Raw genomic sequence first — 25,111 nt, forward strand, 5'->3', positions numbered from 1 at the left:
AGAAACACACCGGTGAGGTCCAGAACCCCGAAAAGTAAATCATGTAAGAGGGAACAAGAACAGAAGACAGTGTGACCACAATTCTCCAATGTCAAATGAGAAGCATCATTCAAGTGCTTTCACAAGTTGTCAGAATTAATTCAGGGGTGGTTTCTACGGTTCCGTCGACCTTCAAACGGAAACATGAAGGCCAGGAAGTTATAAAGAAATTAGTCATGCCCTTGCTTCTATTCCAGGTTTAATCTTCAAACACATCTGAACTCCCCGAAACATCTTCCTTTTAAGTCTATGGAAGTTATACCCGCCTTATACAATACTCTTGTTAGACCGCACTTGGAACACTGTGTGCAGTGCTGGGGACTGCACTATAAGAAAGCTATAGAGGCGATGGAAAGGTTCAGAGAAGGGCAACCAGAATGATTCCATCTGTAAAAAATGAGAGTTGTGAGGATAGATTATTAACAGATGCTTATGATAGATGCTTAATCTCTTTAAGCTCAGTAAAAGAAGACTTAAGGGGAATTTGATTGAGGCAAGCTATAGGCGATTTTTCCGAGTGATTTTGATTGGCAGAATGAGAGGGCACAAATTGAAATTGGCAAAAAAAGAAATTCTGTACAAATATTGGGAAGAATTTTTTTCACACAGTGAGTGGTCACTGTGTGGAATAGCTTGCCAGGACATGTAGTGGAGGCAGAAACACTGGGGGTTTTCAAGACCAGGCTTGATACGGTGCTAGATACTATTCTGCTTCTAGGCAAACTAAGCAGTAGGTACCCTTTAGTGGTAGGAAATGGCAAACACTGCCGGGCTGATTGGCCTGTTTTCTAGTATTATGTTATCTAGAGCGCAGCCCAGCAAAGGTCCTGCTCCATAGAGATTAATGCCAACATTAACTACTCTGGGAATTAGGCTTTTAAAGCAGGAATTATGGACACCGGGGTCAGGCTGGGGGTTAGGGTAGGCCACAGAGCCTGACGTGGTGCTAGTGTTGGTATGTCGGCCCTACGATCCACACAGCACGTACCCTTGTCAGATGAGAGCGTTCGAGAGGAGATTCATGCCCCTGGAATTTCAAACCTCCGTCAGACCCAGCGCGGTGATGGATGACAGACGTGAGGAGGAGGAGGATCACGTGCGGGGTGACCTCATCCGCCTGAAAACCTGCTTCTTGCTGACCGGCCCGTGGGCGGGACATGGTGAGTGGGTCAGAGGTCACAGCGAGCGTTGAGTAAAATAACTAAATGTGTCAGGTGTGTGTGTGTCGTCTGGGGTGGAATGAATATAAACAAGAAACAAACGTGACCAAAATTCTAGTGACTCGTTTTATGAACTCTGAAAGTAGGAGCTAGTGGAAGCACGTAAATGTTTATGAAAAATGACTTCAGTGTATTTGGACGGTGATTACCATATATTAGGATGACTTTGACGGGCATACAGCCTCTGCAGGCTACCACAAAGCAGCCAAGCAATATGCAGTATAAATGTTATTAAAATATGAAACTGTATGATGTTCAGCTTGTCTTCACATGCGTATTGTTGGTCTGGCACTCTGGCCCCCTTGTGCTTGGTACCGTTTGTTTAATTTCAACTCTGGGCGGGATGGGCTCAGTCGATTTCCATGTTAAGTTTGAGAAACAAGTGTGACGTTACCTCAGCGGGTTCTGTAAGAGCGGTCGTCTGGCAGTCGGAAGGTTTCCGGTTCGATCCCCCGCCCTGGGTGTGTTGAAGGACACCTGATTGGTGCCTTGACTTTAGTCATTGGTGTGTGAGTGTGCGTGAATTGAGAGACATTAAAAAAAAAAGAGCTTTGGATAAAAGCGCTATATAAATTCAGTCCATTTACCAGCATTTTAGTTTCCCAGTGGTGTCCCAGTTGGGTCCTGGGTTCCTCAGTGGGTTCCTCAGTGGGTTCCTCAGTGGGTTCCCCAGTGGGTTCCTCAGTGGGTTCCTCAGTGGGTTCCTCAGTGGGTTCCCCAGTGGGTTCCTCAGTGGGTTCCCGGATTCCTCTCGTGGTCCAGCAGGGGTCCGGGGACACAGCTCTGCTGGAAAGTAAAACAGCGAAGGCTAAAGGAATGTTCTCCTGTTCCGGGCTTCCTGCAGTCCCGCACGGCCGGAGACACCATGGAAAGTTCTGGATTTATGAACCTCAAATACCAGCTGAGTTTCAATGCTGTGTCAGCTTATCCCAGAACAGGCAGAGAGAAGTCCTCTCTTCTGTGGTTTTTTTTCGGATAATGAGTATGAACAATTTCATGAACCTAATATAATCATGCTTGATGAGTTGAACATGAGGAAATACCAATAATATACAGAAATGATACTCCTGGGTTATGATGAGATCTCAGACCTGCCAAATGGAGAAAAGTGTGCAATGGATTTTGCAGTCCTTGTACAATATCCGGGGAATACCTCAATAGGCGTAGAACGCATATCCACCCTACAAGCACACAATCTGGCAGTGTGAATTTTAGCACCGTGGTACAATTCTTACGCAAAAACGCTGACGCACTCACCAACATCTTTGCCTCCCATCTGCCAAAGCGTCTCTCCGTGTTTGACTTTGTGAAGGAACACACCCCGAGGGATCTCCAGACAGTGAATACCTGTCACTGTTCCACGGAGGTGTGTTTATCGATCGCTTTAGCAGTCTGGTGGCTGTTTTTAGGTCACAGGACTGTGTGGGTAGCACTCCGGCGGTCAGGTGGGAAACATCATGTTCCTAAGGTCTCTGAGTGGCCTCTCTGACAGGATAGGAAGCCACAGGTGCCTCGTAATCCTTTAACACTTTAACACTCGAAGCTGGAGTCTCTGTATTCTCCTTCACTAAGCATTGCCAGCCCTACTGTAAAATTCCAGCTTTGCAAGCTTGACCTGCTTGAAAATTGAGCTGGTCATAAGCTGGTCTAGCTGGGTATGAGCTGGTCAACCAGTTCTGGTAGCTTGTCTGAGCTGGTAGCTGGTCAAATTGGCTGGGTATGAGCTGGTCTGAACTGGTCGACCAGCTACCAGCTGTTTCAAAACCTAGCTTGAGCTTTTTCAGCAGGGTGCATTCGCTTTCTCAAATACAGGTCAGAATGAACGATTGGGAGTGCTGTTACATGTGTTATTCATTTTTATAGTTCAATATCAAATTTAATGCTAATAGATGCAGTTTCCATTAATCACATCGGCAGTGCATGTTGATATGGGATTTCCCATACAGGACAGCTATTTGGGTTGAAATACAGAGGCTACTGTGGGCTTGTGGGTAACCCTATCTTCCAATTACTTTCCAGATCAGAGTTTTTTTTCCCCGTTCCTCAGTGAAGATCTTTTCCCTGGCCCGTTTTAAGGGGCCGTCACTGATTGGTTGATCTGACCAATAGCAGGGTGACAGTGCACTAACCAACTGTGACCGGTGTCACGTGACCTGTGGTTTGACGTGCCGATGATGCACCACACCCCACACAATGAGCCTCCTTTCTGCCCGAGTGGCCAGAGCCCACTGCTCACGGTGACAACAGAAAGGTCCGGATTCTCTCTCTCTCTCCTTTTCCAAATCACGCCGTGATGTTTTCCCCTCCTGTTAATCATCTCTCACTGTAGTTATTCCCACACTGCTCTGGTGACAGGTCATCATTAGTATGACATATAGACCATGGAAAGGCTTTCCAGTGATGTCGCTCTGCCGTGGGGGGCTGGGGGGGGCTGGGGGGGGGCTTTTTCGCTGGCAAAACTCCTTTAAAAATACAGGACTTGGACCTGGTGGAGAGCGAGGCACATAAATAAGCGCGGTCAGACGGTTTTCGCTGAAATGGTACCCTGGATGATTCCTTCAGAAACTGAAAGGCGGGGAACGTGTTTGTTTGGACTTATCAAGTGCTCGTGAATCAGCCTCGTAATTGCTATTGACTTTAGTGCGCGAGGATCTTTTTTGCGGAGTCCGTCAAACTGAAGACTTTCATGATTTAATTCCTCCTCCTGACGGGGGAGAGGGGAAAAAATGTAACACATTTTTTGGTCCTTGAGATCCTTAAATGTTTTCCATTATATTAAAGGGATCATTCACATTCTGATTTGTTTTATATTTCAGTTTCAGTGCATATTTTTGACTGGTCCAGAGAGAGCTATACACGGCTTAATGTGTGAAATCACAAGGCCTAAAGTCGGCCTAAAGTCTTTGTACAAGTTGCTTGAAGTGCATTTTCTTTCTCACAAAAGCTTTTTACAAATATGAAATATAATTTCTCGCTCATTAAAACTGTCTGGGCACAAATACAGTAAAACCACAAAATATTATAAACAATATCATCATAACACACAATCCTTTCCCAAAGCTCAAGCAGATCGGTCCTTCTGTTAATGGTTTCTGTAGTGCCTTGTGCCGTGTTTATTTTCACAGAGCTGCACTGCACAGTGTTCCACCTCTAAGAAGAAGTGGACCCTGGTCTGGCTCTCTCTCTTAAACACGGAGCAGTAGCAGGCTAGACTCCTCGGCAGGAAGGAGAAGATTATGCCGCAGCAATCATTAAAGCACACACTTCACAAATCTGTAAGCTCCACGGATTACATTTCCTTTAGTCTGACAAAATGGGTCTAACTTGGGCAAACTGTGCCTCCTGACCACTACTTTTTTCCTGGAGATCTGAAGGATTTACATTATGCCGTATGCAATGAAAATATCTGCCTGTTCGCACACCCACCCACTGCACTATGGATTTCACAGAGAGATATCATTTCAAACACGTTTTCATTCGCTGAACAGCACAGATGGTCAATGCCCAAGCACATAAAAACATAATGAGATTCTTAGAATTGAAGCAGAGTAATCGGTTTCCTTACTGTAGTTCCGACCTAAAAGATGACCTTATTTGTTGTCTATTCTTACCATATTGCTGGTATTCTCAAAAGCCTTCATAACCCACGTGAGCATTGCAGGTGGTTGGTTATACATTATGAATATTTCCTTGTGGTGTAACAGGTGTTGGAGGTAATTAGCTGTTATTTTATTGAGTGAAGCCTTTCTCAAACCTGTTTTGATATGCAACGTATTGTCTGCCAGTTGTCAATCTGAAATCTCTCAGCAGAGATTTCAGTCTCTGCAGCTCATCAATACGGATTAAGGTCCATTGATCATTAAAAAGCATGTTATTGATCTGCACGGGAGCAAAGATTGAACTGATTTCAGCTTGCAACACAGTTTTAACCCTCTTTAATTTTGACTGATCTCGCTCTTTTCCAGCTTAGATGAAAACTCCTGGAGTTTGAGCACACTGTCTGACAGAGTAGGGTCACAAACTATCAGTTTCCATACTGCGCTAGTACTCCTCTCCTTCAGCAGAGCAGTTCCATAGAAAGTACCACAGCTGAAAAGAACATTTAACATTTTTTTTGTGAAGAATAATCAGGTAAACTGCATTTTGGACAGGGGAAGTTCAAAATCCTGGCCAATTTTCTCTCTAACAGACCACTGTACCCCCCACCCCCCCCCCCACACACACACCCCTTAATGGCACCCATGTGACCTCCCATGAATATGACACAATCATTGGAACTTATATGAAGTAATTTGAGGCAATTTGCTCCTTATCCAAAAACACAGAGATCATTGGCAAGGCTCAGATCCTTTTTTTTCCCCTGACTAAGAATCTGTTAGATTGTGGTTATTCACCCCGTGTGCCATTCTGACTCGTACTTCGCTGAATCAGCTATCTTCTCTGGAGCAATTTCACATTTCTGGCCGGATTGAAGTTGACGGCTCTAAATTCTGTGGCTTTCCTGGCAGCCTCCGAAGCTGACGGTCAATAAGTGCCTCAGGAATGTCAGAACGGACCAATTTGCTTATCGGCGAGAATATCTTTCATTGTATGAGACTTGGCTGGAAATAAACCCCATTTAGTCTCAGTTCCCTGTTCCATGCTCGTCAGTATGGATGTTGGGAAACTTTATCCGGTAGCACATCTTGTTTTAAAATCTGTTTCAGTTGGCTCCGCTGCTAACTTTATATAATTTAATGATTACTTGGCAATTCCTGGAATCAATTCTGATTGAGAAACTTTTGCAGATTTCATCTGGGTAAAGGAGCAGGTTTCTTATGAACCGAATCATAATCAACTTGGCACACGATTATGGATTAATACAGGAGTCGCATTAATGATTTGATTAGAGCTTCAGAGATGACTGACCACTCCGGTTCTCCATTCCCTCGCGCAAGCACACTCCCACTTTCAAGTCTTCGTGTTATCGATTAAAATGTCAGGCCAAAACAGCTCTGTAGGTTTTACTTGATCTAAAAAAAATAAAATAAATAAAATAAAATAAAAACCCAGATTGGTTATTCTCAAGCTGCAAATAACTAAACAATGTATGTGACTGAAACAGACTGAGACTGAGCACAGCCTAAACCACCTGCCAAAACGTACTACTGTAGGGTGTGTTAATAAATAATAACAATAAACATATAATAAAGAAATAAAATCACTTAAAGTGGCTAGTGGCTAAAGTACATGACTGAGACCCGGAAGGTTGGTGGTTCAAGCCCCTGGTGTAGCCATGATAAGATCTATGCAGCTGTTGAGCAAAGTCCTTACCCCCACATTGTTCCCTGCTAAGCCTAATCATCTGTATTGCAGGCAACTGTAAGTACATATGTGTTTTTGAAATGGCACCCATCTCTAGACACTGGATGTAATTTTGCAGCCACACAAATAAGACACATTTGGCAGATGTATACATATATTTTTGATTCCTATAGGAAAAGACACAGCACTTTAACCTCTCCTGATTGGAGCTCACAGCAGGAGGGGCGGGGCCCCACTGTGTGACTGGCACTGATAGGAAGAGACAGAGAGAGAGACTCTATTCACTAGCAGGGCTCCGTTTAGCATACGGCATACAGCACAGCCCAATGACCTGACCACCTGCAGATTCTACTATTCTCAAAAAAACCCTGCTCGAATCTCTCCTGGGTTGTTTACCTTCCTGTTTAGGAAAGACCTGTATGAGAATGGGTCGATTACTTGTGTGTATGTGTGCATAAAGAAAAAAGGGGAAGAAAGGGGTGAATAAGAAAAGAGAGAGTGGATCTATGAGCATTGTGCTCCTGGACAGCCTGAGACCACAGTCTGAAGCAGTGCTAGTTTAGGAGGGCGGGTGGGAGTGTCCACCAGGACAGAGGCCCCACCCACCCGGTCGTGATTGGCCGAGGGACTGTGGGGAATCCCTGTGGGAGGTGCTCTCTAATCTCAGTCCTGCTAGGGGGCCGGCAGGCACTCAGACCCACGATCCACTGCGTCTTATACTGTAGGTGTGTGTGTGTGTGTGTGTGTGTGGGTGAGAGAGCTATACACTACTTCTCTTTACTGTAGGTGAGTGTGTGAGAGAGAGAGCGCTTTACACTGCTTCTTATACTGTAGGTGTGTCTGTGTGAGACAAACCAGAGCAAGCTCAGACCAACCAGTTCAGTGGTGGCGAAACTCTTCTGCTTGCTCCTGCTGGTACCTCCTGAGAGTGGGTCTAGCCTGGGGACTTAGGCACACACCACCTGGACCAGCATACACCACCTGGATCAGCTCACACCCACCTGGATCAGCTCACACCCACCTGGACCAGCACACACCACCTGGACCAGCTCACACCCACCCGGACCAGCTCAGCGCTCACAGCCAGCAGAGAGTGCACCAAGCCAGGGGGCTTAAGGGGCCGGACCCATTTGGACCCCCTTTCTCTCCCTGGAGCAGAGGGTCCACACCACCCTCCAGGGGCCACAGGACCAGGCCCGGGCCAAACTGTACGCAGATTTACCCTCTCTCTTTCCGGAGAGTTCCCTTCTCCTCCCCCCCCGTCCCTCGCGTGACTAAACTTTTTCTCCGGGAACGATGAAGATGACGATGACGACGGCGACGGCGAGACGCCGGGGCCCGGCCTCGCCCGCCGAGGCGGCGACCCTCGTCCTCGCCCTCCTCTTCCTCACCTCGTCCGCCGCCGCCGCCGCCGCCGAAGAGTACGACTACTACAGCTGGCAGTCGGACAACTTCCACAACGGGCGCTTCTACGCCAAGCAGCCGCAGTGCGTGGACATCCCCGGCGACCTGCGGCTGTGCCACGCCGTGGGCTACAAGCGCATGCGGCTGCCCAACCTGCTGGAGCACGAGACCATGCCCGAGGTGCGGCAGCAGGCGGGCAGCTGGGTGCCGCTGCTGGCCAAGCGCTGCCACGGCGACACGCAGGTGTTCCTGTGCTCGCTGTTCGCGCCCGTGTGCCTGGACCGGCCCATCTACCCCTGCCGCTCGCTGTGCGAGGCCGTGCGGGACGGCTGCGCGCCCGTCATGGAGACCTACGGCTTCCCCTGGCCCGACATGCTGCAGTGCGACAAGTTCCCCGTCGACAACGACCTGTGCATCCCCATGCAGTCCTCCTCCGCGGGGCACGCCACGCAGGCGCCAGGTAACACGCAAGCACGCACGCACGCACGCACGCACACATCCAACCTGGCTACTGCCCACACACACACACACACACCCATACCCAACACGGCTACTGCCCACACACACACACACACATACACCCATACCCAACACGGCTACTGCCCACACACACACACACACATACACCCATACCCAACACGGCTACTGCCTACACACACACACACGCAACACGGCTACTGCCCACACACACACACACACACACACACACAACACGGCTACTGCCCACACAGACACGTGCACACACCCAACACGGCTACTGCCCACACACACACACACACACACACAACACGGCTACTGCCCACACACACACACACACACAACACGGCTACTGCCCACACACACACACACACACACAACACGGCTACTGCCCACAGACACCCCCCACACCCCCTGCTTCTGCACACACACACTCACACACACACACACATACACACACCTCTGCACGTACACACACTCACCTGCTGCACAACGGATCCCACTAACCAAAAGCAAAATACCCAACAAAGTAGTCTTACTGTGACTAAATGAGTGTTGGTGTTAAATCAGTGCTCTCAGTACTGTACACAGCAATATTTTTACTGTGAATTCAACAGTAGGGATAAAACACAAACCACAAGATTGGATTGTACTCCATTAATGTTAAGTATAATAATAATAATAATCATTTAAAAATGATATCCATATTTACAATGATCTTTTGGCACACCACACATTGTTACAAGTCACAGGCACTATCAAAATCAAGCCTGCTGCTCTACATATCACTCTAATTCTGTAGCATAGAGTCGCAAACTGAATGAAATCACTATAATAATGTCACCAGTTGAACTGCACGCATGTTTTCCGTGCTACTCTACAAAGTATAATACAAAGCGCTTGCGGAACTTTCTAGTCTTTCTATCCAAAAAGCTCTCTCTCTCACAAACGGCAAGCAAAAAGGAGTTATTGTTCTGATGTTTTCATTTCTGCGGGACTTACTGTCGGAGATTCTTTGACCTACAGTGCATTCCATCCCAGGTTTATTGGAGAATTACTGGCAGAAGTATATACAAAGCACTGTAATCTTCCTCTCAGACAGCTGCTGTTCTGTGAAGAGAAGCTTCTTACATATGTTCTCATACTGGTGGACACGCAAGGTTGCTTGCGCAGGTCACCCCAAAATGCTTTACCCGATATATACGCACTGTATACCTCCTGCTGCAGAGAATGCCGTTCTTTAATAGACCGAAATGAATGTGTCATGACTTTTTAGGAGGAATAGAATGAAAGGGTTCTACAGCTCGAAAAAATGTATCACTCCCTGTATTCTTTCAAAAACTGTCATGTAATGAATAGATAATTGTTGCTATTGTAATATATCAATTATAATAATGTAACTTTTTATACGGGCACATGTTCCTCTTGGCTTTACGGTTTGGATACCTGTAGATTGGAAATTTGTAGACATTGTTTGCTATATTTTCTGGCCAAATGTTAGACCAGGCTTTTTAAAAAAAGCTAGTCACTGGCAGGAGGTAATTTGTCTTTCTGCAGGATACAAAAAAAAAAATACATTGTCCGCTTTTGTTATTTAAAAACAAAAATCTCATTTGGAATGTGTAAACAGCTGTCCCTATTGGGCTGTCTCTCCTAGGCAGTCTGGCAGCGAGGTGGGTAATTAGCACGGGGGCCAATTACTGTGCATCACTAATTAGTCTGAATGGGAGAATATTAGTTGACTGAAGACGGTGGGGGGGGGGGGGGGCAGTGAGTTCACAAAGCAGAAAGCACACAGAAAAAAGGAGAGATAGTGAGAGTGAGAGGGAGGGAGGGAGAAAGAGGAGAGGGATAGAGAGAGGGTGAGAGAGAGAATAGACGAGTACTACAGAACAAAGGCAGAATCTCCAATGGGAAAGGAAGGCCATTGGGAGAAGTTGATTGACAGCGAGACGTGATTGACAGGGGAAGTGACTGACAGCTAAGTCTTGCACAATGCCGGAACAATGCTCATTCTCTCCCTTGGGTCACCCATTATGGCTTAAAGCGGGGTTAAGAACACTTGGGTGCTCTTTATTCATTCAATTAATTGTGAGGGGAAAGTAAACTGAGGAATAAATACACAATAAATAAACTAATAAAACAATGCACTTGATGAGAACGCTCAGGCTACTTGGTAACATGCAGGAATGCACACATTAAATGCGTTATTGTCACACACGGCTTACTGCCATAACGTTCCAACAGTGAAGACTTTCTCTCCTGTGGATGTCTTTGCTATTCGGTTTTAAACTGATGCAAATTATCTGGAGCAACTTTAGAGCCTCTTCTCCCACAAAAGGCTTTAAAACTTTCTTTAGAGTAAGTACACATACAATGTCGACGGTCGGCTAATATATAATAGTACATGACATATGAAATGTCTATATTTCATATTTAATGTACATTGTCTATATTCTCCTTGCTGATATGAGCACATTTTAGACATGATAATATTGTAAAAATTCAATGAAACTGGATGTTTGCGCATTGCTCCTATTCTGATATATTTTTTAAAATTTATATTAAAAAATTTATTTTATAAAAGCCATGTATTTAAAATGAAAGGGAGACACTGTTCATATACACATGAATACCCTCGGGATGAATAAAGTATCTATCTATCTATCTATCTGAATAATATCTACACTAAAAGACTACTTAATACTGTTTGCAACCACTGTATCTAATTTTATTTTTAATCAGTTAGTCACATCCTATACTTTTTACTTATTGCAACCACTGTTCATAATTTTAATCCAGATACAGTGACTCATTTCTTTGAGCGTGGTGTTTCTTTTTTTCAAGGGAGTATAATATAATCTTTCCTCTGAAGGCAACTTTAACAATCAATTCTGCTGCCGCATTGCATCAGGATTCTTGGTTTCTGCGATAAGATGAACTTGTTTTATTATTATTATTATTATTATTATTATATATAAATACAGATGTGTCCTTGCTGCTCCACCCTGGTGTAACCGAAGGAGTGAATAGCTTGTCAGAGATGAGCAACACAATCACGTTTCTGTGACACTTTAACAGAAATAGCCGATGTGACTCCTTGAAGAATGAATCACTCTCTGCGCTGTAAACCACGTCTGCCCCTGAGGACCACCGACTCACTGACTCACTGACTCTGACCACATCACACAGGAAAATCATTCAAACCTTTCCAGCGTCACGCTCAAGGCCAGGGAACACGGTCTTAAAACGTTATCACAGCCCCAGCGGAGCTGTGGAAAGGGATATAGAGTCCTGCCTAACCGCACACAGAGAGAAAAGATCGGTTTCCACCTTTTAGCCTTCAGCTCAATATCGCTTAGAGAGATCTTATCAGGAATTGGCTGCAAGAACAGAGATAAGATCTAAGAGATAAAATCTAATCTATTCTGATCGTTATGATATTCCTGGATCGTGAGATCGTGGTTGTGAAAAGCAGCAGTGAGTGCTTTTGGCTCTCCCACAGTTGGAGTAGGGGGGTACCCATTCAAACGTGGCTCTTGGGTATAGTTTCAATTACTGGAAACAAAAGCCTGAAGACAACATAAAAAAGAAGTGGGTCACTAAAGGAAAACGGGTTAAAAACCGTGCACTACACCCTGCTGAAAACAGCTCAAGCTAGGTGTTGAAACCGCTAGTAGCTGGTCATTTCAAGCTGGTCATAGCTGGATTTTACACCAGGGCGTCTTACATTTACATTTACATTTTAGTCATTTGGCAGACGCTTTTAATCCAAAGCGACTTACAAGTGCATAGGTTCTTCCACAAGTTAAAGCATCCATAACTACTAATGAAGGGCTGTTCTAAACAAAAATAATCATCGTAAGTGCAAGTGCAAGTGACTAAGGTATAGTTTGCCTAAGCCACGGTTGCGTGAAAGAACCCCTTCTTAGGCTCCACGGTAGACTCAGGTGAAGGCTACAGCCAGCTCACCGCACGTGCCCTGTGTTTAGCGTGCAGAGTCTGAGGAGCTGTGGGAGTTGGGGGGGCAATCGCGAGTGACAAGTACAAATGATGTGTTCGTATGTAACATTTCATGACTACCGTGGTGGCGTTCGTGGAATAATATTCCTGAAACATTAACTGCTGAAGTAGAGGGAACACTGTACACTAAATTGTGGCACGGTTTGTTGTTTTTGTGAGTCAGGTTCTACAGCTGATTAAATAGCTCCAGAATCCATTCTTCATGTACTGCACATTAGTTTATTTTCCATTGACTCAGTCTCATTTGCGCTTAAACTCGGCAGCTAGAAGCAACGCGCTGTATACCATGAGCGCAGTTCTGTTTTGGATGTGTCGGCCGCAAAAATACAGAGCAGAATTGAATTCTCTCTCTCAGGGTGAGGAGGGAAGCTTAACCTTGTAATTTACAGTTTTACAACATCTCCAACAACTGTACTGAAGTTAGTCTCTCAGGGGGAAGTAAGGCAACGGGGTGAGTGTAGAGACATGGAGACCTAAATTGCGGTTCAACAAAGGGCTGAGTTTCAGCTAGGAGGGAGTATATTATCTTATCCAGAGCGACGTGCAGTTGATTAGACTACCCTGGAGCAATGCAGGGTTAAGGGCCTTGCTCAAGGGCCCAACGGCTGTGCAGATATTATTGTGGCTACACCGGGGATCAAACCACCGACCTTGCCTGTCCCAGTCATTTACCTTACACGCCACCTGACATACGACAACGACTTGATTTTAGCCCAAAGTTGGACCACCCTCCAGCCCTTCCACCATTACTTCGTGATTAAAACACATTTTTAAATTTAATAATTTAATAATTTAATAATTTATCATATCATAATCATTCATTTATCATTTAATCTCCCTGGCATGATGTGTAGAAACAGTGTATTACTTTCCAACTGATGAGATATTGTTGGCACACTTGTTAATCAAGGAAAATTAATTACAACGGTTGAAGTGATTGATAAGGTCATACAGCCCATACACAGCGAAGGGCCACAATGAATGCAGACGATCACAGGCATTATGGAGACAAACCGTGCTCTCTTAACAGAGAGAGCCAAATACTCTGTGTCAAATGTTGGCTCCATTACGTGCAGGATTTACAACAAATGTAAGAAGCTCGCTGTTCTTAAGAGCACCTGTGGGAGATGAGGGGAGTCATTTGAAACCCCTTCTGTCAGTGCACACCACACATTTAGCCAGACACCAGGGCCTCCGCAATAAATCACTCACAACATGCACAGAACAATGTTTTATCTCAGAACCGTTACTGCTCCCCGACTTAACGAGTCCAAGAAAACTGTGACCCCCGTGCATAATTACGAGCCCAACATTTCCCATAAAAATACTCGGGCTATCTGAAGTGCTAAAGACTCACTTAAGAGGCTGTTTTTCTGACGCTAAAGAGCGGAGATAAGCGCTTGGCTTGGATGCGGGGGCCCGGAGGTGGCAGCTCAGCAAGAGGAGGCGTCTGTACTTTGCGCCGCTGACAAGCTCGATGACACGGCTTCCTGCCAGAGACCCTTTGGTGCGCTGGGCCTCCCCCGTTCCCACCCTGTAGCGTGGGGGGCCGGGCCCTGTCTCTCAAACCCAGGCTCAGACCACCCTCTATCCAGCCCTATTCATCCTTTCCTGGTGGTGAAATGCACCACCGATATGCTAATATGCTAATACCGGCACATGGGCACTTCCCACTGTTCTTTTAGAATGGTGGTCTCTTCTTAATACAGTTGTTTTGTGGCACGTTTGTACACGGCTGTAGCTGAAGGCCAAATCAAACTGTATTACTTTGGAATGTTCACCGAGCCAACGAATGCTTCAAGCTGATTTTTAATACAGTTAACTGCTCACGTTTAACCTGAGAATCCACAGAATAACATGTACTGTACTTCAGAATTTGTGAGTTGATTTTACACTGAACAACGTGTACTACGGTAACAGTTTAAACTTAATATGAAATGCAGTATATGACATCAATACTGTTTGGTTGATTAACTTATTGGTTAACTGCAGTAACTTGGTGGTTAACTTAAGGATAACCGCTGCATGGTAACGGTAGCAGTTTTATTCAGAAAATTAAGGCTACCGTTACACATTCAATTCTAATCGATGTAGGATTCACCTCCTTAAAACTGGAGTGCTTTCGCATCACTTTCTAAAAATCACAGACATTCCAGAATCCTGAGGAACCTCTCGCCCGTACCTCAGGGCTTCGGCTGATAGCGGTGAATCCGGTTGGACGCCGGTGAACTTTGACCTCCTGCGCTCTCCTGAACCCCTTCCAGAGACTGTCTGAGTCCCGGGTACTTGTGCGGCAGTTAGAAGGGCGTGTGTTACCCCGCGGAGACACCCAGGCCCTGTTCCTCCGCTGGCGGTGAGGGGGTCGGGCACTGATAGCAGCGCTGTCCTAAAGCAGCTCACAGGCAGGCCCCAGCGTGTAGGCCAGGTGAGCCACAGCTCCAGGCCAGGTGAGCGTCAGCTCCTGGCCAGCGTCACCTTCTCCGATCTCCCCCCAGACAGGTAGTCTGTTTCTACGGCAACGCTTACCTGCGTCTCCGGTGTGCCGGGCACTGCAGGCTACTGCTCAGGTGTGGGCTGTGAGCCTGTGGGCTTGTGCAATCTGACAGACAAACAAAGTTTTACTTCAAACGCAAAGCAGAGACCACAAAAAGAAAGGATTGAATTAGAGAAATTCACAATCTCGGTTTCATTTTAATAGATCTATATTGAATGATTGCCCTTTTGGTTTTAGTTTTTAGAGAAATAAGTAATTTTTTTAATTAATTTTTTTCGCAAGGCAATGCAGTCCACCAGCATGTCAGCAATTAACCCTTTCATTTGTTTGCAAGTGGTGAAACTTTCTATATTTCAAATTTTTCCTTTGGTAATTTAATGTTTTTTTTGTGTGTTTTTAAGTTCTTTTTTTTTTTCAAGTGCTCATCGAGAAATGACAAAAGTAATAAAGTAATCTCGGCTTTCCATCATCCAGTAAACATTCTCATGAATAGGCACACGATACAGGGTGATCTGCTCAAACCAGTCATGACCAGTCTGTTCTCATGCGACGTCTGTACATGAATGTCAAATCGGACAACAATGGAAAATTGTTTCGCAAAATTTATTTTGGCATAAACACTCTGTATATTCAATTACGTTTACGTTTATTAATGGAAGCAATATCCACTTAATTTTAAACTGGAAAAACAATACGCAAGATTATGTCCCATGGTACTGCTTATTGTTACTGCTTATAAACTATGTATTGTGTTGATTATCAGATAAATATTTAAACCAAATTATTTGAATAAGTACTATATTCTCTAGGCAATATTAAGAATACAGGCCTAACCTTGGGCCTGCTCTGGGGAGCCAGTGAAAACAAGTTCGCTTTCGCACAGAGCATGTGATTTAAGTCCAAATACCCCCTTATAAGTCCAAGTGTGTGTATAAGTCCAGCTTCATTTCACTGAGAGTGTGACCATAGTCCTACAGAGAACCCATCCACTGCATTCGTCTCTGTCTTTGTCCCCCCGCCTGGTAGTACTTAGTGTCAGAGCAAGTGAATTCCTCTCCCCCCCCAACCAAAGCATTGATTCTTTTGAACTTTGACCCCCCCCCTCATTATCTCCTCAGTGCCCTTGTATTTAAGGTTTGAGATAAAGGCGGAAAAGTGTGCTTTTCCACCTTAAAGGACGGCAGGTCAGGGAATGTTGTGGTTCGTCATCAGCACACACCCAGATTAAGATTATTTTTAAGTGGATTTTTCTCTTCCGAGCCTTCTGAACAGGGCCCAGTGCCTGCCACAAGTCTGCTATCTACAGCCGTAAGCAACGCTCATAACTTTCTGAGAAATACGAGCCGGCTGTTTATGAGCGACTGAATACCACACTGTTGTGCGCTGATCCACTGTACGTGGCCTGGACATTGGGCGGTAGAATGGATTCGGGTTTTTCTGAGTCCCATTCTATCTTCAACATGCGGCCACACGGTAAGTCAGACGAATGGGAGATGGAATCTGTGCCAGGTTTTCAGCCGGTACACGTTCAACAGATGGACGTGCGATGGAGTCTGAGTGGTCATAGAAAGCTCTAGAAGTCTCTCCCGTAACATGGCAGGGTTGTATAACGGGGGCCTGTGAGCATTTTTAGTGGCCCTTCTGACCTTCTGACTACGTATGCGGCAAGATGCGTCTGTGTTTGCTCCTGTATGATAGAACTGGGTTTAATCTGATCCCAGACAGACATCAGCATTGCATCAAGCATTGCTAATATAAAGGATCAATTTATTCATCCCAGGAACTGAAGGATCAATGGAGAGAGACCTCCACTCTGTTTTGTCTGGAACGTATCTGTATGATAGCCTAGGGAGGAGTATTACTGGGATTTTATTTTTACTCTGCAGAGAATGTGTTAAATTATTTTCACTCCGAGATTCGACAAAGCGCACAATTTGACCAAGGGCGGCCCTTTTTGCATAAATTGTGCACACCGCTGTACACTTGAAATTGGTATACATAATTTCAGAACTGTGCAATTCTCCATCATCCCAAATATATTTGCAACACATACAGCACAACTGTAATAAGATTTGCATATGAAATGAGCTGAAATAGGTCTTTGTTTGTCTCGCACAATCACTCCTGTCGTGTCGTTTGCAGACCATTTCCATATCTAATCTGTTTTAATTTGATGGAAAATTGGCAATGAAGCAGGATCCACATTCACGATAATAAAGACTCATAACCCAGGATGACTCTGTCACCGTTGTAATGCTAGGCAGGGATAATCCATAACCCTTCTCAGAGTGGTGTAATGGAGCACAGGGATAATCAAAACTGTTCTCTGAGTGGTGTAATGGCGCACAGGGATAAACCATAACCTAACCTTTCTCTCTGACTCCATGTCACTTTCTCAGAGAGGTGAGTCAGGGTTCCCTGAACACACAGATTGGGGGGGGGGGGGGGGGGGTGTCAGGGTTCTTGACAAAGCTGAAAGCCAAATCAATTCCCAGCTCTCCAAACCCCTGATAACACTGCTATGGTCTGTCACTAAGCCTGGGACCGCATTCAAGCCGCATTCCTGTGTGTGTGTGTGTGTGTGTGGCCTGTTTAATAAGACCGATCATTTCAAGCTTTTCAATCGGCACATATCCACTGAACCATCGCAAACAAAATTAATAAGTAAATATGCACATATACAGTATAATACTGTGTGCAGATGCAGTGGTTAGAGGATGGCCTTACACAACAAGGTGGTTCAGTTACAGGTGTTGTAGTCTGTAGGCATATGTAAAGCATACAATCCAGCTGTGAATAACTAACATTTTTCGTAGTTGCATATACATTTGTTCGAAGGGATTTTGTTTGTTCAGTGCTGCATATTAGCGGCCCTGGCAAAAACACAAAAACACAACTGTCTGACACTCTTCTGTCACTCTTCCCAGCCTCTAAGGTCTGCCCGCCCTGTGACAACGAGCTGAAGGCTGAGACCATTTTGGAGCACTACTGCGCCAGCGACTTCGGTGAGTTCCCTACGGCCAGATTCCATCAACGGTTCAGCATTTTCTAAAGGTGTTTTTATTCTGATTTGTTCATATTACGGCTGCCATATGCGATAGGTTAATGAGTTAATGTGATAATAACTCATGTAATTAATTTGAATCCTTTCAGTCCCAGCAGTGACATATGGCACTCTCGATCTTATACCTTTTCCAACTAATAAGAATAACTGCTATACTATTGTTTTGAGCCCCTATAAACACCCTACTAAAGTCTCAACCAAAGCCAAAGCCACTTCATACTGGGCTTGGGACTGAAAGGGTCAATGATAATTATTAGTTACCTAGTTAAAAATCGCATGTGCGCACTCCTCATTTTAAATGTCATACTTTTTTTGGTTCCCCGGCCTGTGGAACACACTGGAGTTTTTCGTTAACACTGCCGAGGTTGTCCTTCACTAGCTGACCATCACATCTTCTGGTCATTAGTTGTTGCCTGCTAGTTTTTTTTGGAGTTTGGATGTTAATCTGGGTTAGATCTGGTTACATTCTCTTGAGTCTTCTACCAATTTTCATTGCTGTTAAAGATGATCATTATCTGGCAATATGAATGTAAAATAAAAATAAAGATTTCACTTTGTTCTGGGAAAAAAAAGAAGGATTTATTTGGTTGCGTTTCACCTATTCTGAATCCACATCTCATGCTCGCATAGTGATGCTTGTCAGTGGTGTTCTTCCTGAAAGCCTTTTCCATAAAGATGAGCACGGTCAGGTTGCCGTGGAGAAGGTTCCCTTCTCCAGGTTGTATTAGTTACCGCAATTGCGCAAGACATGGAAAATAAAACAAGGATTCAGATCGTCGGGCGAGATTAGTTTCCGTTTCCATGCCAAACGCAACACGACCTTCGCCCCCCAACATTCCTGGCCTTGACCAGGAGTCCTGAATGGAAAGCTACGCTCTTCCCTATTCTCAGCCGATGACTAACTGATGCTGCGTGGGGAATATAGGAGGGACTGAGTCCACACTAGGTCAGGAGGATGACCCCCCTTCATGACTAACTGTATGGGGAACATAGGACGGATTTCTGTCGCTGGATCAATGATAATCGACCCAGTTCCTCTCCATCTATGTATGGCAGGGGTTTCCATACTAAGTCAAAAGAAAATACATACTCAAAATGAAGCTCTTAACTTGTCATACAATGCAACAGTGTTTCAGTTGTGTTTTTTTTTTGGTCTGTTTAGTACATATTAGGACACAATTTAATACAGAGTGGGTACCTTAGACAGTGATCAATGGTCTTCCCTGTCTCACCATGACCCTGCTGCCAGTCAGTCAGAAAATACAGCACTTTTTGGTGAAATATCACGGTAATAACCTCGGGTGTAGTGGTTCCTACCCACTCTGTACGGTGTTTGCATTTCTCACATGGAAGCGAACACACAGGTTTGGTTTGAAAGAATATGTTTTTGTGATTTCATGGGTAAATGAGAGTTTCTCACCAGTACATGGGAAAGGTGGTGTGGGGATACAGATGTCCATAAATCGCATTACCAGTGGGTAGACTAGTGACAGGTCAGAGTGCTACAGTATTTTAGTGACTGGAGTTAAACCCGCAGACACTGCGGCCCTCCAGGACTGGAGTTAAACCTGCAGACACTGCGGCCCTCCAGGACTGGAGTTAAACCTGCAGACACTGCGGCCCTCCAGGGCTGGAGTTAAAATGTACCACTTTCAGTTTTAAAAGAAATGTTCTTGCTAAGATCAAACCATTCCCTAAGAGAAGCCTGCTTCCCAACCTCATTTGCCTTCACGGCTGAGTTATGTAATGAATCTGGTCCAAAATTAAAACACTGATAGAACATTCAGCCTGGCGAGAATGCAGTTTGCTGCGAAAGACTGATCATCCATTTTAAATTCTGTTTTCATCCTGCTTTCCTGCTCATGAAGCGAAGTACTGGCCAAAATGTATAATCTAGAACAAGAACAGACCATCATATATGGCCCATGTTTGTTATTGTTGTTGATTAAAAAATCAAGTGGTGCAATATGGTACACCCTGGAGTATTACAAAGTTACATTATCATGATACGATAAATCTTTAATTAGTGTGCATCAGCATGACTGCATCGAAAGGCAAACAGCCAGTCTGACACAAAGCAACAGAGTTCCCCAATCTTCCCCCTCCTCGTTAAGCTGCAACAAAACCCAGATAGGTATCAATTCCACAGCCGTAAAAATGATAAATTATTATTGTTATGATTATTATTCTAAATTATGTCTCTTCGGTGTGAATATTGCGGGGAAGTGTAATGAATGTCGCTTCATAATTATTTAATGGCTTTCAGCCTAAACATTAATTTTGCAGTATTTGCCTCGTATATCTTTTTAACTGCTTGCCAGGTCACTCTAGATATCATAAAATCTTGGCCAGCACCCTAATTATAATGAAATGGAAACCTACACAGATAGTGGCCTGTGTTTGATCAACGTTAATCCTTATCTTTGACTTACGGGTCAATGCAGGAATGACATAAACATTTGCCCTCGATTTGTGATTTAAGGCTGAATGTAAGCGCTCGTTTAATTTTCACACACAGTTCGGTGAGTTTAGCAATGGCTAAAGCCATCTGTGTTCGTAAAGAATTTGTATTTAATGTAAAGTGCAGGACCTCACAAGCTCCAAATTACCCAAAATGTGAGGTAATTTTCTTTGTAAATTGAAAATTGCCTGCAAAGAGTCCAATATTTTCAGCAGAATGTTTAGGCTTCGTAACCCTAAACATTTATAAGCTAAGGGCACTGTTTAATCCTCAAAGTTCTGTTTTGCCTTAAATAAAACCCAATATATTTCACTTCACAAGTGAAACGATCGCCGTCTCTCGGCTCCTGCATCGTTGGATCTTAACTGGACTGGATTATTGGGCTTATAGTAGAAATACAACTACAGAGTTTAGAGTTTAGTTTAGTACAACTGTAATGCAACAGCATTCTTTGTTAATGTAATTTTGGGATGTCAGGAACGTTGGTCTTTCCGTACCGGTGCTTGGAGCGCTATTACTGTACATTTTCTGATCTGTGTTTTATAACCGGTGTGAACAGTGTAGGGACCGCGCCTCTGGTCACCGTTGGCAACTGCTCGGTGACGGAACGTTCGCTCAGTCGAAAACAGAAATGACGGAAAGCCTCATTCCCGTTAATTCCAGTCGTTTTTCATGAGTCTTGCCTCAAGCCTGACAGCGTGTGTGTGTGTGTGTGTGCAGAGGCTGTTCCTGAAAAAAAAAATGTTTTGGGGTTTTCTTTTTGAAAGGAAGGACTGCTTGTCCTCAGAATGACAGGTGCCCTGTCTGAAACCGCCCCCCTTAAAAAACGCGCCTCGCACAACTTAAAGAGCTCTTGTTTTTGAAACGTCGGTTCAAACTGTCACCACGATGCTGCCCAGGCCCGCTTGCGCGAAACGGTCTTGTGCGGCAGCCTCTGTTAGCGGAGGGGGCCGAGTGCTCACCCGACACAAGGTAATTTAGAGGTATTTTTCTTCCTGTCAGTTCGCGTTTGGGACTCGTGTATTGAAGGTGGTCGAAGCCGACTGCGTGGCTACCTTGGTCAGGCTGATTAAAGGCTAGGCTACCGCTACATACCTGTCCCGTGTGTGATGTCTCTCTTTGCGAAGAGGAGCCCTTTCACTCGCCCGTGTTCGGTTTGTGTGCACCCCTCTGCTGTGGTCAGTTTAACCAGTTTAACCAGCCCTAAAACACTGACTGTGCTCTCTCCTGTCTCCCCTCTGCCCTTCTCCAGTGGGAGAACGCCCCCTGTTGGAATAATGTTTATTTTTACTGCTGATCCTCTAACAAAGAACTTTGTATTCAGTTGGAGAAGCAGCAAAACTAACTTCAGACTAACTTCAGACTAACTCACCGGAGACAATACTTATGATGGCCACTAGTGTTTCTTTCCTGTGCATACAGTAGCAATTTTCTTTTTCATGTAATACTATATAATATATTATATGATATTATAATTAGAATTCAGTCGCCTCACAGCAAGAAGGTCCCAGTTTTGAATGCACAGCTGGCTCTAGTGTTGGACAGGGCTGAGAGGGTGTCATTCAGCTGGGACTAAAGCATCATACTGCTCACTACTGACCCCTGCTGGTACGCCTGTCTGTTGCGCTCACTCAGATATGCAAATACTAGAGAGGGCTTCTGCTTACCAGCTCCATGGGTTCCTATGGGAGCTGCTCAATGGTGCATGAAGCCAGTTCGTGGAGACGGCCATGTTTGACTGGGAGGCGTTCTGGCACCAGAGCATGCTCCTTGGGGTTGTTTTTGGCTCCAGAGCAGGTACACCAGGTACCTAAATGTGAACGGATGAATAGGAATGAAAAAGGTCTTATCTATGCAATGTAATTGGTTCAGTGTGGAGAAATTTTAAAATTTATAAGTTGCTGTTCCAAAACAGTAAAAACTTTGGCAGGGTAAGGTTGTAGTTTTGAATGGACTTTAATGGGGAAATGTGCTTTTTGGCACCAGAGGCTTAATAAATTAACCGGTAACCGCTGCAGTTTGTGAGCTTCTGGGAGAACGGCCATCCCAGGCCCCTGGATGAGCTGCAGGTGATGCGTCCTCCTCCTCCTCATGTCTGTGTCGGAGGCCCATTAGCAGACTGCGCTGTGGCCCTTTAGACTGCGCTGAGCCCCGTTAGACTGCGCTGTGGCCCGTTAGACTGCGCTGTGGCCCGTTAGCAGACTGCGCTGTGGCCCGTTAGACTGCGCTGTGGCCCCGTTAGACTGCGCTGTGGCCCCGTTAGACTGCGCTGTGGCCCGTTAGACTGCGCTGTGGCCCGTTAGACTGCGCTGAGCCCCGTTAGACTGCGCTGTGGCCCGTTAGACTGCGCTGTGGCCCTTTAGACTGCGCTGTGGCCCGTTAGACTGCGCTGTGGCCCGTTAGACTGCGCTGAGCCCCGTTAGACTGCGCTGTGGCCCGTTAGACTGCGCTGTGGCCTTTTAGACTGCGCTGTGGCCTTTTAGACTGTGCTGTGGCCCGTTAGACTGCGCTGAGCCCCGTTAGACTGTGCTGTGGCCCGTTAGACTGCGCTGAGCCCCGTTAGACTGCGCTGTGGCCCGTTAGACTGCGCTGAGCCCCGTTAGACTGCGCTGAGGCCCATTAGCAGACTGCGCTGTGGCCCGTTAGACTGCGCTGTGGCCCCGTTAGACTGCGCTGTGGCCCCGTTAGACTGCGCTGTGGCCCGTTAGACTGCGCTGAGCCCCGTTAGACTGCGCTGAGGCCCGTTAGACTGCGCTGAGGCCCGTTAGACTGCGCTGTGGCCCGTTAGACTGCGCTGAGGCCCGTTAGACTGCGCTGAGCCCCGTTAGACTGCGCTGTGGCCCGTTAGACTGCGCTGAGGCCCGTTAGACTGCGCTGTGGCCCGTTAGACTGCGCTGTGGCCCTTTAGACTGCGCTGAGCCCCGTTAGACTGCGCTGAGGCCCGTTAGACTGCGCTGAGGCCCGTTAGACTGCGCTGAGGCCCGTTAGACTGCGCTGTGGCCCGTTAGACTGCGCTGTGGCGCGTTAGACTGCGCTGTGGCCCGTTAGACTGCGCTGAGGCCCGTTAGACTGCGCTGAGCCCCGTTGGACCGCACTGTGGCCCTTTAGACTGCGCTGAGGCCCATTAGCAGACTGCGCTGTGGCCCGTTAGACTGCGCTGTGGCCAGGAGCTCTAATTAGCACTTGTTTTCGACGAGAGAAAATGCTAGTCTGCACTCTCCCAGAAAAAAAGATAAAAAGGGAAAAGTCGTACTCTTTTTCGGAAGAGGCGAAACGGAAAAACAACCGCAATAACACTTGAGGCGTGTGGCTGGATGTATCTGACTCAGGGGTGCCAGAAGCACAGGGGTCAAATGCATCTTCAGGGCACCACTGAGAGAATTTTTTACCTGTCATCTCGTGAAATGAACCACACAGCCTATTCTCTGACCTGATTTTAGTGAGCGATATTTTCAGTATCTTTTTGTTTTATTCACCTTTCTTATGGTCTGGTTCTTTTGATGTTTTTGCAGAAGCACGTGATCACAGTGTAAATTGTACGCATTTGATTTGTGACACAATGGGGCACTCGATAAAAACGTGACTAATCTTCCTTATGTTCGCACGATTCAGTTCAAATGTGAGTAGACAGGGCTGCATGCAGCATATTTTGCAGCCTGTGGGAAAGTAAAAAGGGACCTCCCCTGTTCCGGCACCACCCTGGTGTAAAATCCAGCTATGACCGGCTTGGAATGATCAGTTTACCGCTGTTTCAAAACATAGCTTGAGCTGGTCAAACCGTGTCGATTATTGAGCTGGTCCAACCAGCTACTCGCCGTTTCAAAACCATAGCTTGAGCAGTTTTGAGCAGGGAGTGCTCTGAGCTCCGGTGTTGTCTCTCCCCTCTCCCCCCCCAGCGCTGAAGATGAAGATAAAGGAGGTGCAGAGGGACCGGGGCGACCGGAAGCTGGTGGCGGCGCAGAAGAAGAAGAAGGTGTTGAAGATGGGCAGCCTGCGGAAGAAGGACCTGAAGAAGCTGGTGCTGCACCTGAAGAACGGGGCCGACTGCCCCTGCGCCCAGCTGGACAGCCTGGCCGGCAGCTTCCTCATCATGGGCCGGCGCGTGGAGCAGCAGCTGCTCCTCATGGCCATACACAAGTGGGAGAAGAGGAGCAAGGAGCTGAGATACGCCATCAAGCACATCAAGTCCCAGCAGTGCCCCACCTACCACACCGTCTTCCAGTGACCGCACACCTACCGCACACACACACCTACCACACCGTCTTCCAGTGACCACACACCTACCACACCGTCTTCCTGTGACCACACCTACCCCACACACACCTACCACACCGTCTTCCAGTGAACACACACCTACCACACACACCTACCACACCGTCTTCCAGTGACCACACACCTACCACACACACCTACCACACCATCTTCCAGTGACCACACACACCTACCACACCTACCACACCATCTTCCAGTGACCACACACACCTACTACACCATCTTCCAATGACCACACACCTACCACACCGTCTTCCAGTGACCACACACCTACCACACCATCTTCCAGTGACCACACACACCTACCACACCATCTTCCAGTGACCACACACACCTACCACACCATCTTCCAG

The 25,111-nt window shown here is 46.0% G+C and overlaps 1 protein-coding gene across 1 annotated transcript; it reads left to right on the forward strand.

Annotated features, from left to right (window-relative positions):
- Positions 1 to 7,859: 7,859 nt before the first annotated feature.
- Positions 7,860 to 24,885, forward strand: LOC133118010 (secreted frizzled-related protein 5-like). The gene is made up of 3 exons (XM_061227602.1): positions 7,860 to 8,427; positions 17,889 to 17,966; positions 24,383 to 24,885. The coding sequence occupies exons 1-3, from the start codon at positions 7,860 to 7,862 to the stop codon at positions 24,709 to 24,711; spliced, it is 975 nt and encodes a 324-aa protein (XP_061083586.1). The 3' UTR covers positions 24,712 to 24,885.
- The last annotated feature ends 226 nt before the right edge of the window (positions 24,886 to 25,111 follow it).

Source organism: Conger conger, chromosome 18, assembly GCF_963514075.1.
Source record: "Conger conger chromosome 18, fConCon1.1, whole genome shotgun sequence".
NCBI classification, from domain to species: domain Eukaryota; kingdom Metazoa; phylum Chordata; class Actinopteri; order Anguilliformes; family Congridae; genus Conger; species Conger conger.